The following is a 16,744-nucleotide window of genomic DNA, read 5'->3' on the forward strand; positions in this document are numbered from 1 at the left end:
CAAAAATGCGCATATATATATATTTCTCTGTCACACATACACACACTCTTTCTTCTTTTCTTCCTTTCTTTCTCTCTCTCTCTCTCTCTCTCACGCGTCACTGCGGAATGTGTATTAGGGATATACCAGAGGAGAGCTGCCTGCTGAATTCCACTACACTCGTCTTCAACTCTACGGCAAAAGGCTGCAGGGGGTTTCTTGCGTTTATTAATGAGCTGCCTTTAGAGTGGACACAACAGACAGGGGAACCGAAGGAGATCGGCAGAGTTACTACTGAACGATATATATTCAAGGCTGCACCCGACAGTTGCGAACTTTTTCGTTCAATAATAAGCAAAAGAGAGAGCAGGGAGATGAATAAAGTAATTACGAAGAAAGCAAGCTTTGTTTGTGCGTTATTGAAAATAAAAAGAAACACTTTCAAGACCGTTCTTTTATAAATAATGCATTAATCTTTCAGAAATTGCAGCGAATGATCAACATTATCTGACATTCGCTGGCAGACCGCAAAGAAGCAGGTTCATCGGCGTACCAAAACATAAATAGCAACTGTAGAATGACATTGGGAAATTTCGCCGGGGTAAGATAGCCTGGCCCGTAAGCGCAAGAAGTCGCCATCCACCTCGCCAGCTGACGCGAGTGTATTGCCCGAACGCCGCAACTATCTTCATTATTACAAGGAGGAGGAACGGTCAGAAAACAAGAAACAGCCGCATCGTTCGATCGCTTGCTAAAGAATCCATCCCTTAAAAGCGCACAACCAGCAAAGGGGATCATCACTCCCCTCGTCTGGGGCCCTGGACTCGGGCGACTATTAATCAGTCACACAGGCCGGCCCGCCGTACACAACAGCGTCTCCATCACTAGCCGCGCGGGCACGAGGGAGAACGGATCGAGGTAGGCGCCCAACACTCGTTACACCCAACCACGGACCCCAGCTACACACATCCTCGCCTCTTCAACCTCTCCCGTACTTTTCTGCGCAGCCTCGGTCCCCTCCCGCAGCAGCCCGTAACAAAGGAGCCCGTACGGCACGGAGCCCCTCCTCGAATGAGTTTCCTGCCGCCAAATTTCTTGGCTGGCCCGAGGCGCCGTCTTGACGCGCTCGCGTAACTGGTGCTGCGTGCACGTGAGAGCCTTCCTGCCTCGTTCCTCGCTTGGCCCCGCGTGTTTCTGTGTTCCCGAGGCTTGTTTCGACGGAAAGAAAGGCATAATTTATCACTCGCTCGTCAATGACCTTAATTAAACTTCACGAGAGAAATTGGAGGGAGCGCCAGTCTCGCCCCCTCCTTTAAAAGCCGCAGCGCGTGCCTGCGTGGCTTTATTTGGATGTTAGACTTTTTTTTTTCACTTTTTCTCTCTATCTCTCTCTGGCTCGGAAATGGTGTGTGTACGCAGTCACTTACGACTGACACGTCACCCTCACAGCACCAATCTGGCGGCCAGGACTGCAGTTTCCCCCACTGACGTGAGCCGTGCGAGATACGTGAATGCGCGCATGACCCTTGGAAGCCACCTCGCGTGCAGTTATACTTGAACGTACTTTTAAAGCGAGGCCAAGGAAGAACCATATCAGTGTCATGATTGTAATTTCTCAATGTGGAAATCGATTGATTGATTCATGGGGTTTAAAATTTCCCCGGCAACACTGGGAGCTACGAAAGGCGCCGTAGTGGAGAGCTCCGGATTAATTTTGACCACTAGGGTCACGTCCACTTAAAGCTATGTACACGAGAGTTTCTTGCATTTAGCATCCATCGAAGTGAGGCGACCGCGGCCGGGACCTCGCGCTATGCAGAAGAATCGCCTTAGCTACTGAGCCATCATGGCGGGTAGTGAGGAAATAATTTCTCAGTGAACGAGAAAAAAGGAAACTTACATTGTATACGAAAAGTCCGGCGAAGTTTTTAACTGAGCTGTGATCGAAAACGTCATTCTTGAATCCCAGTTACACTGCTATATATATATATATATATATATATATATATATATATATATATATATATCTTTTTGTTGTCTCAGTCAATTTCCTGGCATATATGATTCTTTTCATCTTATTTCCGTAATTACAGTCTTAATTTAATCAGTTGCACATTTTCTCAGTCTTTTTCTTTATTTTCTTTTATTTCTTTTTATTATTTTTTTTACGTGAACTTCTCGCACACAGGCCTGCTTTACGCCCCTCGAAACGCACTAACATACTCGGCATTTGTTTGGAGCGCTGCAAGAACGACCCACAGCCGTCTATTTATCACGGGTTCAAACGAATACCAGGCAGGCGAAAGAAAGCTAAATCACCGTGCCTTGTGGAAAATGTCTATGACGTAACAACAACAAGCGTGATCAGTATCCGTTGATGTCTCTCTATCCACGAAATAGCGCCGAACTAAGCGTGCCCCGAACTCACAGGTCTCACAAAACAGTGAAACAGGCAGAACCCTAATAGCACGCTACTACACTCTTCCACTACTCATCGAGTAGTTAGCGCAATGCAAGCAGAGCAGGGTAGACCTTAAACACGTAAGCGAACTTGCGTATACGATGCGCTTCTAGGCACACAAGAAGAGGGCAGAACAGCTCAAAGCCCGTCGTACAAACATCCGGGTGCACTGATCGACTGATATATTTATCGATAATTCTTGCGTATACCGAAGCAAACTTTCGAGGAAAGGCCAGAAACTAAGGTCAGGGTGAGGAAAGTCGGTGCCAACCACTGACGCATACGTCCGGGCGTTTATATAGTAAAAACGCAGGCGAGACATAGCAGTTGGCTGACCTCGTCCGTGGCTCGTTCGCGCAGTCATTCTGGACGCAATCTGAAACCTGGGTCCAATTATTATCTGCGCGAGTCGGAGGCCGTTATTGCGGAGGTTGCGGGGGAAAGGCGCAGATATATGTCCTCCGCCGAACGAAACTATCCCCGGTTAGCGCAACTATGGTCACGACCCAGGAGTTGATCCGAGGGCGTATGATTGCGCCTGGAGCGACGGCCCGACGATTCGATGTGTAAACTCATAGCTGCACGAGTGCAGGGGTGCTTGCGGCTGAACTTTTAGTTAACCGCGACGGCAGATCTGTACTCATAGTCCCGGGAAAACGAAACAATCTGCAGTCTTAACAAGCACAACTGCGTCACGAAAATGGCTTCCATATGGGAAATCGACCGAAGTGATCTGGGGCTGAATTCAAAAAGTTTGTCGTATACGTAAGTGCTTTTTTGTCATAGGTTGGCCGCAATCACTAATATAGTATGTCCAGCATCAGTATTTGTTGGAAAACGGTCTTACGAACAATTCTAGCGTAAGAGCTTTTTGTGAACGCGGGCCCTAATACTGAAAGGCAGTTGACGGCACTACTAAAAGAAATTCTATCTGCTTTCCCAATATTCTCGTCATTTACAGTTATACTTGGGTCTATTTCAAACAGCCGTAGACATCGCGCACTTGACACATAGGCGCATGGCGACATATTCTAGTGCACCAAAAAGAGGCGACCAAGCTTAGCTTATTGCCTGTGCAATATGCTTCCCTAACCCCGCGCCTCAGTCAAAACTATAACCATGGTGCATTTTTTCAATCCACTTGTCTGCAGTAATGTATACTTCATACGCGAGAAGTATAACTATAAGAAACTACAATCTGCGGCACTGCCGCTCCGCATCTAGCAGCGCACCCTTCCGAACCGTCGTCCGCGAGAGAAGGCCGAATGGACCTTTAGTGGCGTCACCCTCCTTCGCCTCACATCCTCACGAAAGCCTTCGCACCGCATATCCCGTCATCGTGAAGCGACGCCGGCAGCAGCAGGCGGTGCGGCGACCGCGTCGTGTGACCTCCCCAACAGAGATGGACGCCTCACTGCGCGGGAGAAGACCTTCCTCCGGAGGTCGGGTCCCCGTACGATAGTGGCGCCGTTAGACCCGCACCTCACGTCTCCGGAGTCCGCCATTTTATGAGGGCGCTAACAGTCCGCACGTCCCGATTGCTTGGGAGAGGACGAAGAAGAAGATGACACTGAATCTTGTCATCCACACCCTTTCCTCCCCACCGTTCGCGCCCAAAAGTAGCGTTACCCTGCCCTCACCTCGTTGCCACGTGCCTCCCTTTTAGCACCGCTGCTTTCGAAGCTAGACAAACATACATTTCGCCCAGTCGCCACCGAGGCGTTGCATCCGTTTGCGACGGTGCAATTCATACGGCTCCCGAAGCGGGAAAGACCCGACCTTTTCGGTACGGCCTGCTTACGTCCGTACATACCATCCCTGTTTCCAATGGCTGCTAGGCGCGCGCGATGACTCTCAGGCTGCTGACTGCACGTTCCACTGTTACGCACGCAAGAACGTTTTCTTGTTGTTTTTCTCTATCTCTCAGTGTGGTTGGTTATCGCACAACTCACTTTTTTCTGTCTTGGTCGACCTGCCAGAGTTCATGGCTGGGCACCAAGTTGGCCAGTACCATGGCCAAGTTTCTCTCATGTGATACTGGCCACATTTCATTACGCTATCGGTGGCAATCTGTCACGAATGGTCTTATTTCGGGGATGGTTCCCTAAAGAACCTGTAGCAGCACGTTGGCGTCGCGTATGTCCGCCAAAAAAGAAAAGAGAGATGTTAAAGTACTGCACTATCACTGTGAACATCGAAAACGACCTTAACAATTATGCAGCCAGAGGCAGAGAGAGAGAGATAAAGAGAGAGAGAGAGGAAACGTAAGCAGGTCAATAAGACGCGCATCCGGGTTCCTACTCTACGCATGGGGAAGGCTTTTAAGGGATGAAAAGCAAGAAGTGAGAGAGAAGGAAGGAAAGGGAGGGTTGCATTAGCCGTTCGACGCCTACAATCGGCCATCGAGCCCAGTCGATTTGATAAACTGAAGCAACACCCACGTTGTTTTGCAAGCCCGCGACGTATGGCGCCATGGTCCAAGAATCTTTGTCTCGGAACATGGTCTGCGATCCAGCCCGTTTAACTAAGTCCGAAGAACATCACGTTCGACGTTATAACGATAACAAAAACACAATACGTGTTCGATTGAACGTTGGGCTAACATAATGACATTAATTGCTAGTACTATATATATATATATATATATATATATATATATATATATATATATATCAAGGAAACGCACTGTAATGTCTAGACTGTAGGGAATCCCCTACACAAGCGCCGAGTACAGTCCTATGAAGGGCACCTAGCACTGCATGTGAGCAAGCTTTATATTTTCCGCGAATTTATTTGGTAACCCCGGCATTGTTTTTATATTTATACAGCTCACCAATTTAGCGGAATGAACAGCTCGTTCAGCGAGATATCGCCCCATACTGAAACGAACTATTCTGAGCACTCAACACAGCAACAGCGTCCAAAATACTCAGGTATACACGTAAGTACGAACGACGCAACTTGGACATCATCATATACACACGGAGAAAACTCTGGCTGAATAACTAGTCGTCCAAGTCTCCCGCCACGTGCGACTCCAAGTGGCTCCGTGCATACAGCCGAAACACTATGGTGTGACGCGTTGGGATAGCCGCCTCCGAAGGGACTGTACTCCCCAGTGCGAGGAAATTGGGGACGACCCGCCAGTCGACAGCGGTACTGATTGGGCGTGCATTAAACGACGAGCCGGTTGTAAACGGTCGCCGCTCGCGCGCGCCTATGCTCTCATACGACTTGCCGGCGCCACATTGCCGTCCGCGACAATCGCTTAAGTCGCGCCCCTGCGCGTACGCGATGCCCCAGCCAGGGCTCTTTCTACCCACGAGCAGGGCTTAGGACCATTGCCCCCACTATGGTGGTGGTGATGGTGGTCGGCCGGTCTTGCTCTCAGGGATGCAAGACATTGCGGAACCGCGCGGAGCAAATGCAGGGGAAAAGCGAGTTGTGGTGGAGGATGCTAACAAGGAACGCGGACGCCCTCCCCCACTCCCGCATTCAAGCCGCCTGAACTCTGCGTTTCTTGCATACGGCTGCAGCGGCGAGCCGAGAGGCTGAGCACGCTTCCCAATTAAACTTTCTCCGACCTCTCCCCCTCGTTCTCTTTCTCTCCGCCCACTGCCTTTAGCAGGGGCTGAAGAAAAGGGAAGGCTTTTGTCGCTCGCCTAATAAAGTCGACAGATTTGCATGCCGGACACGTAGCGTCCTGCCTTTAAAGCAAAAGCGCGTGCCACAATGCCGGCGGGGCTGCCCGGTGCGGGGGGAAAACAGAAAACAAGGCTGCTGTAAGCGCAAAAGTTTGGCTGCCGGTGTTCGTGCGTAGGAGCGCGGAAGTTTTGAAATACAAGCAAGATGAAAAACGAAGGCGCTACATGAATTTTGTTTAGTTGGCTTAAGGAAAAAAGTGAAGCTGCCTAGTGCGACGAAAAAGGAAATAAATAAAAGAGAAGTAATCGCTCGTGAGTATTGTGTACTGTAAGGGAGAGAGCTGACGATTGGTTGATTGATTGATTGATGGATTGATTGATCGAGTGAGTGAGTGAGTGAGTGAGTGAGTGAGTGAGTGAGTGAGTGAGTGAGTGAGTGAGTGAGTGAGTGAGTGAGTGAGTGAGTGAGTGAGTGAGTGAGTGAGTGAGTGAGTGAGTGAGTGAGTGAGTGAGTCTTAGATCGAGTGAGTGTCTAGGCGAACGAATCGCCATTCTTATATGTGGGGAAATGGGTGAGTCAGTGAGCGCGTAAGTGACCGAGCGAGTGAGTGGGTAAACGAGTGAGTGAGCGCTGCATTGTGTGATAAAATGGGTGAATGAGATCATGAGTGTGTAAGCGATGTAGTGCTCTGGTGTGTAAGCGAAAGAGTGAGAGAGAGTCAATTCATGAATGAGTGAGCCAATGCGGGAGTGTGTGGATAAACAGGTAGTTCAGGGTTCTGGCATGCGAATGAATATGCGTGAGAAAATGACTGAATCAGTAAGCGAGTGAATTAATGAGCACTCAGGTGTAGATAAATGAGTGAGTGAAGACACGAGTAAGTAAGCGAGTGAGCCTGCGAGATAGCGAACGGGTGAGTGATTTGTTCAATGAGAAAGTCAGTGATCGAGTGGTTCTCCGACTATGCACTTGAACATTCTGATAACATGCAAAAACGCCACCTGTGTTGTTGGGGAATGAGGAAGGTTTTTTGCACACGCATTAAAGAAAGTAGACATTTTTTTAATTAAAAGTTTCAAGTTATCTCAGAAACACATAATAGCAACAATTAAAAAATTTACAATCAATAAACGGAGATAGTGAAGACCAAATCATCAATAGAAAAGACAATACATTCTGGCTAAAGAAAAGCGACGAAGATGCCAAATTATATTTCATTAACTTGATAATGGGGTCACCGTGCTGTATAAAAGCGAAGACGCTTGATGTTTCTGTTTCACGTAGTGGTGGACACCAATATCCACCACAACGTCACAGTCCAGCCACGCAATCTCGTTAAATGCTTATATTGCATTGTTCCCATAGAACTAAACGAGCGATAAAATAAATTGTTTCTGTTTCCCAGTTTCACGGCAGCTAGCTACACAGAGTCAATCAGTGGCCAATTGAACTATACATCGGTCGTTGCGAGATTGCATCCCAATACATGTAGTCTTCGAGTGAATGGAAAAACGTAAACCAGAATAAAAGCTGAGGTTATTAAGTTTGTGAAGGAAATTCAGCAAGTTGGGTCTGTCAGGAACCATCTAAAATAATGAAACGTCGTTCGTCCAGTTGATCGCCTGGGGAACAATCATTGTAAAGCGGACGACTAAGAACGTGCACTCACTCGAGCTAAATGAGTGTGCTGATGAAGCGAGACGAAGTGCGCATCTTATCGATCCTTTGCACAAAAACACACACAAAATACTGTCAAGATATTTTTCTTGAAAAGGCAGGGAGGCTCCCGCCTAAAGTCAGACAAAATGCTACAAGAAAAAATAAAGGAAAGAAAAGAAAAGGAATACAAAAGAAAATGAACGCAAAAGTTTACGCTTAGATTTGAAGGTTCTTGAAGGGACAAGAAATGCTCTTCTGTGATGGAGGCGGTCACACAAAGAAGTGGAAGCACTTCATAGTATGCTATAAAAATAATTTCGCTCCATTCCTCCGTCTGACAAAATTTAAAAAAAATTATCTCTTTATTTAGTTTTACAATGATACTAGGGGCTATTCTTCTGCGACTGTGGGTTCGCAGGTGGCACAGAAATCCCACGCTTTTGATCTTTACAGATTTTTACCCGAGCGTTATTTTGGCATGGAATTAAAAAAAAAAAACGCTTTCGCTTGTTTCTGCTCACGTCTTCCATCATAAGCTTCACCTACACTACCCTCATCATCTGTGCATCTTTTTACCTTTTAAGTATATATATACGTTTAGTTATGTTTATAATGCTAGAATATGTTGTTAGTTTGAACTACATCGAAATGACAGCTTAAAAAAAAAGCTAATGGTTGCGTAAGTCATTGCAGTTACATCTTCTCGACGAATCTGTAGACTGTAGTGATAATACGAAAAAAAGAGAATAGTAGTAGGGTTTGGTATAATTAAACCGTTTCACTAATTTGTACGAATGTACAAGGCTTAAACTTAGAATAGTTCACGCTAGGTTGCAGGAAGGGTCCATTTGCAATTCAGTGAACAATCTTTTTATAAATGCAGATGGCTATTCAAGGGAACGCCTTGGATACCACCAAAGACAGTGATGGTTGACAAAAACGAGGAGTATAATAACGTCGAAGACTATGCATGACGGCGCTACATGACGGCGCATGACGGTGCATGACGGTGCATGAAAAGTAAGGACCTACGACAACGACTACGGCGGACGACAGCCATCATCGCCTATCACTGCAGAACTACAGCTCTGCGAAATCGTATGCTTGCGAAGTTAGGTCAAGTTTAAAAGCCGGGTAGGAACCATAAGCAGAATGACTGATGACACAGTTTTAGCAGGTCCGAGCGCCAAATGGATGACATGGCAACCGACACACGAACTACACGTGAACGTGGACACTTCCACACACACTCCAAGAGTTTATGAGGGCAGCTTGTTGACGGAATTGGCACATGGTTGTGAAGTGTGGGTTCGCGCCGTATACCTTTACCTGTGTCTATTTGTTTCTTTCGGTTTTTATCCTTTCCCTTTCAGTGCGCTGGCATCACACTGCTGAAACTCGCCCCAAGAAATGCGTACAAACTGTATCCTAGCTAACGTTGCACCCAATGCGAAGCATCACGCACCGGCAGGATCGCAGGAAAAGTGGCGTCGATGGCAGCTTCGCGAGCAGGGGCGTGGCGGAGCAAACAAAGAAACGCACAGGGCGTAAGACTAACGCCGCTCGCATATACCGAGCACGTGAGACGCGTGATTCAGGACAGCCACCGCGGGGGTGAAAACACCATCCTCTTTTCCTCCGTCCTTTCTAGCAGACAAAAGGGGGCGCAAATTCGTCCCGGGACGGGATAGCGCAGTATGGAAGAAGAGCAGCTCACATCGGAGCCAGAGAGAAAGAGAGAGAGGGGGACGGGGGCTGACGGGGGCGCTGCTGGGCTGCTTCTGCTGCGGCACCTTGGGCCGCTTCCTTCCTGAAGGGAGCGCGAAGCGTCCCGGTCCTGTGCGCTGCTAGCGCTCCCCATATTCCATCGCTGAGGCGCTTCTCCTGCCTCGCCACGCGCCCTTCCGTGCGCGGATCCGGAGGAGGGAGCCAGCAGCATCATCCACCGTGATTGAAAAGGCTCCGGCGGCAGCGGTGGCAACGCTCCTGAGTCAGCCCGACGCCGACCACGCCGCGCGCACGGGCTCTGGCACGTCGACCGGACGAAGAGAAGTGGGGATGAGAGAAAGGAGGGAAAAAAAGGGAGGGGGGGGGGAGTTGTCCTTTAGTCTCGAGGCAGCGCAAGCCCCGCCGGTCCGCTAGACTGGGAGGGGTGCAAGTCGCTTTTAATGTTCGCCAGGCCGAAGAAAAGGTCCGGGAACGATGGCTGAGTGTACGGTTCTCGGGCGCACGGGCCCGGTTAGGAACAGGGGGAAGCGCGAGAAGAGGTAAGTAGGGAGGGAGGGATGGGGGGACGATGTGTAGAGACGCCGCAGCATCTTCCGATTTGTAACGTCGGGACGGTTACGGGACGTGGGGAGAAGTTTTTCACCGCGTGGGGGGTTGAAATCACTTCCCGCTCGCGGGACTCTCTCTTTTCTTTCTGTTCAATTCGTTCCATCCGGCTATGGCGCGGACTGTGGGGGCCCTCGCTTGTTAGCCATCCATTTGCCACAGGGTTCATGACGTTGTTAAAGTGCGGGACGGAGAGGAACTTGCGAGGACGAAAACGTGAAGGGAAGCACCGAGGCGGAGGAGGAGCGCCTCAGTGAGGGTCGTTGTACCAGGCTGGCGGGCTGCAGGCGCGCTCTTTCTCCGAGAAGGTAAAAGCGAGGTGACGTCGCCATACAACAGGAGAGAAGGTCCCGCGCTACCCCGCGCTGGGGACCCACTTCAGAGGGAGCTCTAATTAATTCTGGCCGCTCGCGTCTCCAAAGAGAGGCATAAATCGGCGCGCCGGAGGACGCCCCGACAAGTGCTGGAAGGACGGGAGGGAGGGGGCCAGTGCCATATTCTATGCGCGAGGTAACGAGCGAAAGCGGCGGTGCGAGTCGTCGCGGCGTCACGTCAACGGCAGCGCGGGGAGAGCAACGCGCATCGCGTGCCATAATAACGGTCCGGAAGTCGCAGTCAACGGAAGCGGAAGCGCTGCATTTTGGGCGACTCGCCCGCTCCGCTTTATAGAGGGGAAAGGGGGAGGGCTGTACCTCTGCCAGAGGAGATGAAGAGAGACGCCGCCCCGTCCGTTGCACGGTGCGGTGCGCGCACGCGTTGAACACCGCGCGCGCGCCCGCTTTCCTCTCGCGAGTCACCCAGAAAGCGTGAATCTTCGGGGTGGTCTCTCAGAAAACCTTTTGTACGTAGACCATAGAGAGCGTTGAGAAGAGGCTGCAGCGACCGGATGAGCAACGCAGCGTCGCCACTACCCCGTGCGCGCGCTTCGCGTATATGTATACGGCGCCTGAAGCACGTGGAAACTCAGCGGTGCCTGGACAGCGACCTACACGATGGTCTTCGCCGACGACGTCGGGCACGCTGCGCTCGTTACTTACTACCACGGTCACGCGCGTCCGGTCACGTGACAAAAACGAAGCTATTGTGCGCACACTTCTGGGCCTATCGCCAGCTTTTGCCGCCGGCCATCAATGCTGCCGCTGTATACTGTGGCCCACCGCCACCACTCCCACGCTGTGCGGCGGCGCCGCGCCACTTTTCGGTAGTCAGCCCTGATTTAGTGTTACACGCGCGCGCACATAGCAAAGCCGCACAGCGCGGGGGTCGAGAGATGTGGGAGTCGAGCGCGTGGTCTGCTGGACCGCACGTGCACGGCAATGGCCGCTGCCTGCGCAGCTAGGCCCGTTCCACTTGTCATGCTTTACGAGGTGACGAGCAACGGCGGCCGCTTTGCCGGAAGCGGAGAGGATCGGTGCACGCGTTGCGCCGGTCGAGTGCTCCCGGTGTTTGGGTTTGGAGGAGAGGAATTTGTTGAAGCCCAGTAGTACAGCTCCCCTATTCAAGCTTTCTCTATTACTTCTGCTTGCTCTACATTTGCCGCAGACTTGCTCACGGATGCTTTTGTTTTCTTTCTTTCTTTCTTTCTTTCTTTCTTTCTTTCTTTCTTTCTTTCTTTCTTTCTTTCTTTCTTTCTTTCTTTCTTTCTTTCTTTCTTTCTTTCTTTTAATATATATACACAAGCGCGCGAGTGACATCTGAATCGAATGTTGAGAGGGAAAGATTCGTCAGCAGTATACGCGGGTACGCTGCGCGTGGCCTTGCAGCCAAGGATGACTTCATTCTCGGATGTGAGACGATAATTATCCGGATTTTTAAAGCTAGGGTAAAGACGCAGTCTTTCCCTCCTTGTCTTACTCAAAAAAAAATAAAATAAGAAAGACCAGGTATGTCGTAACGCAATAAAGTAGTCGACGCTAGCCCGATGAAATGTTTCGCCGTATAGTAACGCATCGCTTGCAGTGTTGAAAGCATCGCAATGAACGTTACAAATGTGCCTAATAGTTCGTAACCTGCAACAAGAAACGCTAATTTCTACGGTATTGTCGTCAACTACGTGCCCCGCAAGCTGCTGTGTTTATAGAGCTGCTCAGGAAAAAAGAATACACACGCACACAACGTTGTCTGTTTTTCTCGTTCGTGCAGGACGGCTGCTCTAAGGCAGCTCGCTTGCTCTTGTATCTATAGACAACTGGAGGCAACCAGAGGAGACGAAGTTTCATGCAACTGTAGCTCCGCAGTACCTTGTCGCTGTGCCGATACGTCGGGAGCGCTGGCAGCTTCTACGGGCTCCGGGTAGATGACGGCCGTGTCGCTGCGACACAGGTACTCGCGGATCCTGGCTTCCTCCGCGTCGGACGGAGGCTCGCCCGATCGTGCGACGTTCCTGTCGATAGTCGCCGCTGTTCTCGTCGCCATTGGCGATGCCTTCGACACGGTCTCTGCAGTGCAAAACAGCGACGCAAGGTCATCAGTATGACGTAACAAGTTGCCTTTTACGCGGGCTTTCCAACAGACTTGGACACGTATATGGCATCTTCAGTGCGGCGTTTTGCATTCCGTTTCGCTCAAACGCGTCTATGCTATTCTCTGTATTCGGCAACCTCCCTGAAGTTGACACTGCACCGCAGTTCGAGGAGGTGACCAGAATAGACAGTTGCTTAAATTGGTTCATGATGATGTAGACGATTTCACGACAAATGGTGTATGGCAGCGCCACCTCTAGACTGAGGGAGTTACTGCTCTCGAGCCACATCCTATACGGCGATTGAGGAAATAAATTTTCCAAACGAGTGCTCTCGGTGGCTGCTTGAATGCCATGGAGTGAAGGTGAGTTTCTCGATCACCAAGGATTGGTATTCGAGAAAATTTCAGTTACTTCTAACCCATGCGGCTTTTTGGGCTTCTTGGAAATCCGTTACAAGGAGGAAACGTAGCGCGTCACGGACGAGGTTGAACGAAGAACTGACAGGACACAGTAGGCGCCAAGTATGGTCCTATCGCTTCATCGTTCGTCCTGAACTCGTAATGTTTACTTCTTCAAGTATCTACTACGCCATTTAGAGCATGCAATAATCTAAGTGATTGATTTCAATTACGACCATCGCTTTACAAAGCAGGCCTGTGGAGCGCACGGACACGATAGAAGCCAGCAAGAGCCTATAGAGACTGGCCCTTATTTTTTTTTAATTTACTGCTCGTGCTATAGGTTACCGAGCCTAGCCTGGCGCGTGCATCGCTCCAAGCTAGCGTTGGCAGTTCTCATTGCCTTAGGCCCGATGACCACTCGACACGGCTGTGGTCAGTGCCTTCATGACAAATGGCACAAATTGTGGCACTGGGAGACACGGACAAGCGCAACTAGCGGACGTAAAAAGACGCAGACTAAATTAATTAAGCGCCAACTAACGAATGTTTATTCTTACAATATTGATGGTGAATTCTTTTCACCCTTTTGTGACATTTATCACTTATTTATTTGTACAGGTATGCGCTATCTCCCACTGTGAACGTATCACCATGAATGAAGCATTACCAACCAGCCTCCTTTGTAGCCTTGTGAGTGGGCAGTGCCGATAACACTGTCGCTAAAATTTCAGAACAGCTACCACCTTCAAAAGCTGACCATGTAAGCAGATTATTGATGAAGATTTCTAATGAGATGCCCTTTGAAAGGGGTCAGTGACAAATAGGCGCCTCGTTTCTTTGAGAAAATCAAGTTTTACTGCACCTATTGCGGTCTAACATTCCGACTATCTCCACTTCATGTTTATTTCTCTTCATTAAAGCCTCCATCTCTATACTGTAAAGTTACTTACGCATGAAAATTTACAGTCTCATCATCATAATTCATCCCAACACTCTGGCGTTCTTGCCCTATTCGCCAGTGCAGACTAGCAAGCTAGAGCGCACCAGTTCAAATCGACCTCCCTGCCTTTTCTGTAAATAAAACATATCTCTACTTATGCCTGTAACGATCCCGGCTCCATCTCCTCCTTGCTTGCTTTTTATATCAATACACTGAACGTCTCTTGGTGACGTCAACCGCTGGCTAGTTAACGCTCCCAAAGCTTTGGACCCCAGCTCTTCTGTAAGGTGGGCGTTGCTAACTGTCGCGGCTGTGCCAATATCTCGGAGGACCTTACCTCCACGCGCTGCCACCACACGGACCCTCGCCGTGACGTCCTGTGGCGACCAGGTCGCTGGGAGGACGTGGGCTGGTCGGTTGCACGGAGGTGCCCGAAACGGCCGGGACGAGGCGCGGCGGGTGCGGCGAGGTCGGCGGCGACGGACTGGGCGGTGTCGGGGCGTCCTCGTCGATCTGCAGCGGGGGCGCATCGTCGTCCAGGTTGGGCGACGAAGGGGGGGACTCGGGCACCACCGACGCCTGCACCATGACGGGCCGCAAGAGCTTGACGTGGCCGCTCAGGGCTCTCTGCGCCGCCACGGAGGAGGAGGACGAGTCGTGGTCGGCGGTGGCCGAAGAGGAGGGAGGCAGCCCCCCGTCTCCGTGAGCGGCTGGCGGCGGGCAGTCGGCCGAGGCGGCCGCCGAGGCATCCACCTGATCGGCGTCCTCGGCCATGCCGTCCGGCTCCACTGCGCAAGAAAAAAAAAAGTGCGTGTGCTTAAGAGGACGCCAGAGAAAAACACCTAAAATCACTTTAGACTGATTAAACTAGCGTGTGGACGACAAACTACACTCCATCTCCAGAAGTGAATAGGTTTGGGCATCTTGGTTATTCATCGTAATACAACTAACATGGCAGAGTAAGGACAAGGTACAAGTCGAGACAGGAAAAGCGCTTGTCCTGTCTCGACTTGTTCTTCGTCCTTACTGCACTATGTTAGTTGTATTACGATAAACTCAATCTCACAAGTCGTTTGCAGCACTATGGAAGCTGTAGGTCTCCCTAGCCGATAGGAAGGCCGTTGTATTTTTTTTTGTTCTTTTTCTATTAAATGTATGACCAAAGCCTCTAAACCTTAAGAAACTAAAGAAAAGAAAACACCAACAACCGTTGCAGCAACCTAAATAATTCACTATAATAAATGTATAAATAATTGGTCGTGAGCATCGCTTGCTAACGCACTCGAGGACCAATCTTGCGCAGCCGTACACGAATGCCCCGTTGTTGTGTCATAGTTTCACATATTGTTCAACTGCCCTTCTCCTCCGTACCTATTACCGTACTTATCACCTACTCAGCAATCCTTCAACATCACAGGCTGGAGCGCAGGGTTTACCCACCACCTCACTCAAGCCCCGCTCGAACACACTCGAATGCCCCGGAAAATAGACAGGAGGATGGCGACATTGGCGTAATTGGTAAATCACCGCACCCGAAATGCGAAGATTTGAGTTCAGCTCTCACCGGCGGCAAGTTACATTTATTTATATTTATTTTTGAGCAATTTCATGATTGCTTTAATGGGAGACAATGTCCGCACAGTTCGCTCTGTGTAGCGCGTCACAATAATGTCGATGACGCCAGGTCCGGCATTTGAAAACTAACTTTAGTTTAAAATTAAAAATACCTTATAAGCTTTTGCAAAGCTACATTCTCGCTAAGTGTCATCCTTTTACGTGCCAGTAAGGTGCTGAGGAATTTCTACAACTTCGATAATATTAACAGTATTCCTTTAAAAATGTGAACAAGCGCACGCAAGCACATGCCACCGACCACAACATACACTGTAAACACACACGCATGTGCGCTAATTCTTTTAAGCTTCTGCCGCGTTTGTTTTGTGCGCGCTTGCCGTTCATTTACTGAACCTGTCAAATAGGCCACAGATGACCTTACTGTGTTGACTGCGAAATATGTGAGTAGCGTTTTAACGTATGCCAGAACACAACAACCAAAATAGTACGCACAAACAAGTAACAAAACGAAAATGCCATCGGCGGGGTTCTTTTTTTCTTTTAGCTCCTAGATTTGGTGCCTCACCGATGAAAGCAAACTCAAGCACTCAATCGGCATTACGGACAGTAGAGTGACGTTTTCGGCATCGACAACATTTGTCTAGCATTCAGGTTTTTTAGTGGTGCAGCGATATTGTTTTTTACGTTTGTGATATCGAGTAGTGTTGCTCTTAATCTCACGAATAACGTACTTGTCAAGCCGAGGACTGTAATATTATTAAATTGTCAATAAAAAATTAAGAATGGATCATCTCTTTATATCTCTCAATATCAGCGTTTCAGAGATTTTATTTCCGCATATTACTGTCGCCTTCTTTCCGAACAGCACAATTCGAGCGAGAACCACGAGGCGTTCAAGCGTTACAGCCAGAAATCACACCGGTGAAAAGAGGTACACGGTCGGCAGTCACAGATTTAATTTCAAGCCCCCGGTGTACGCCACGAGTGAAGGGACGATATTATTAATGCGTGAAAAAGAAGTCGAGTCAATCGCGCGGCAAGCATCGAGAATAAAGAACTAAAATTAAAAAAAAAAACCGTTCCAGACGGTGTTCGCTCAAAGCTACGGCGCGAAAAAGAAGAGCACGGAAGGAGGGGAGGCGTTTAAGGTTCGATTGCTTTAATTAAACATATGCGAAAATATACCGTGAGTAGCTTTATTTATGCTCTCAAAGTAATAAAGAAGACTGAGAAGAACAGAGGTGTGCTAGTATACCCAGAAAAAAAATAATAAAGAAAGGAAAAGA

At 49.2% G+C, this 16,744-nt stretch overlaps 1 protein-coding gene across 1 annotated transcript in view; it reads right to left on the minus strand.

The window, feature by feature from the left end:
* The window catches only part of LOC119456226 (zinc finger protein 1-like), a 166,072-nt gene extending 151,534 nt beyond the window's left edge, over positions 1-14,538 (minus strand). The window contains 2 exon segments of the mRNA XM_037717872.2: positions 12,319-12,516; positions 14,221-14,538. Coding sequence (XP_037573800.2) covers positions 12,319-12,516; positions 14,221-14,413 — 391 coding nt within the window. The 5' untranslated portion in view covers positions 14,414-14,538.
* Positions 14,539-16,744: the final 2,206 nt, after the last annotated feature.

The sequence above is a fragment of the Dermacentor silvarum genome, chromosome 6 (genome assembly GCF_013339745.2).
Source record: "Dermacentor silvarum isolate Dsil-2018 chromosome 6, BIME_Dsil_1.4, whole genome shotgun sequence".
Classification (NCBI taxonomy): domain Eukaryota; kingdom Metazoa; phylum Arthropoda; class Arachnida; order Ixodida; family Ixodidae; genus Dermacentor; species Dermacentor silvarum.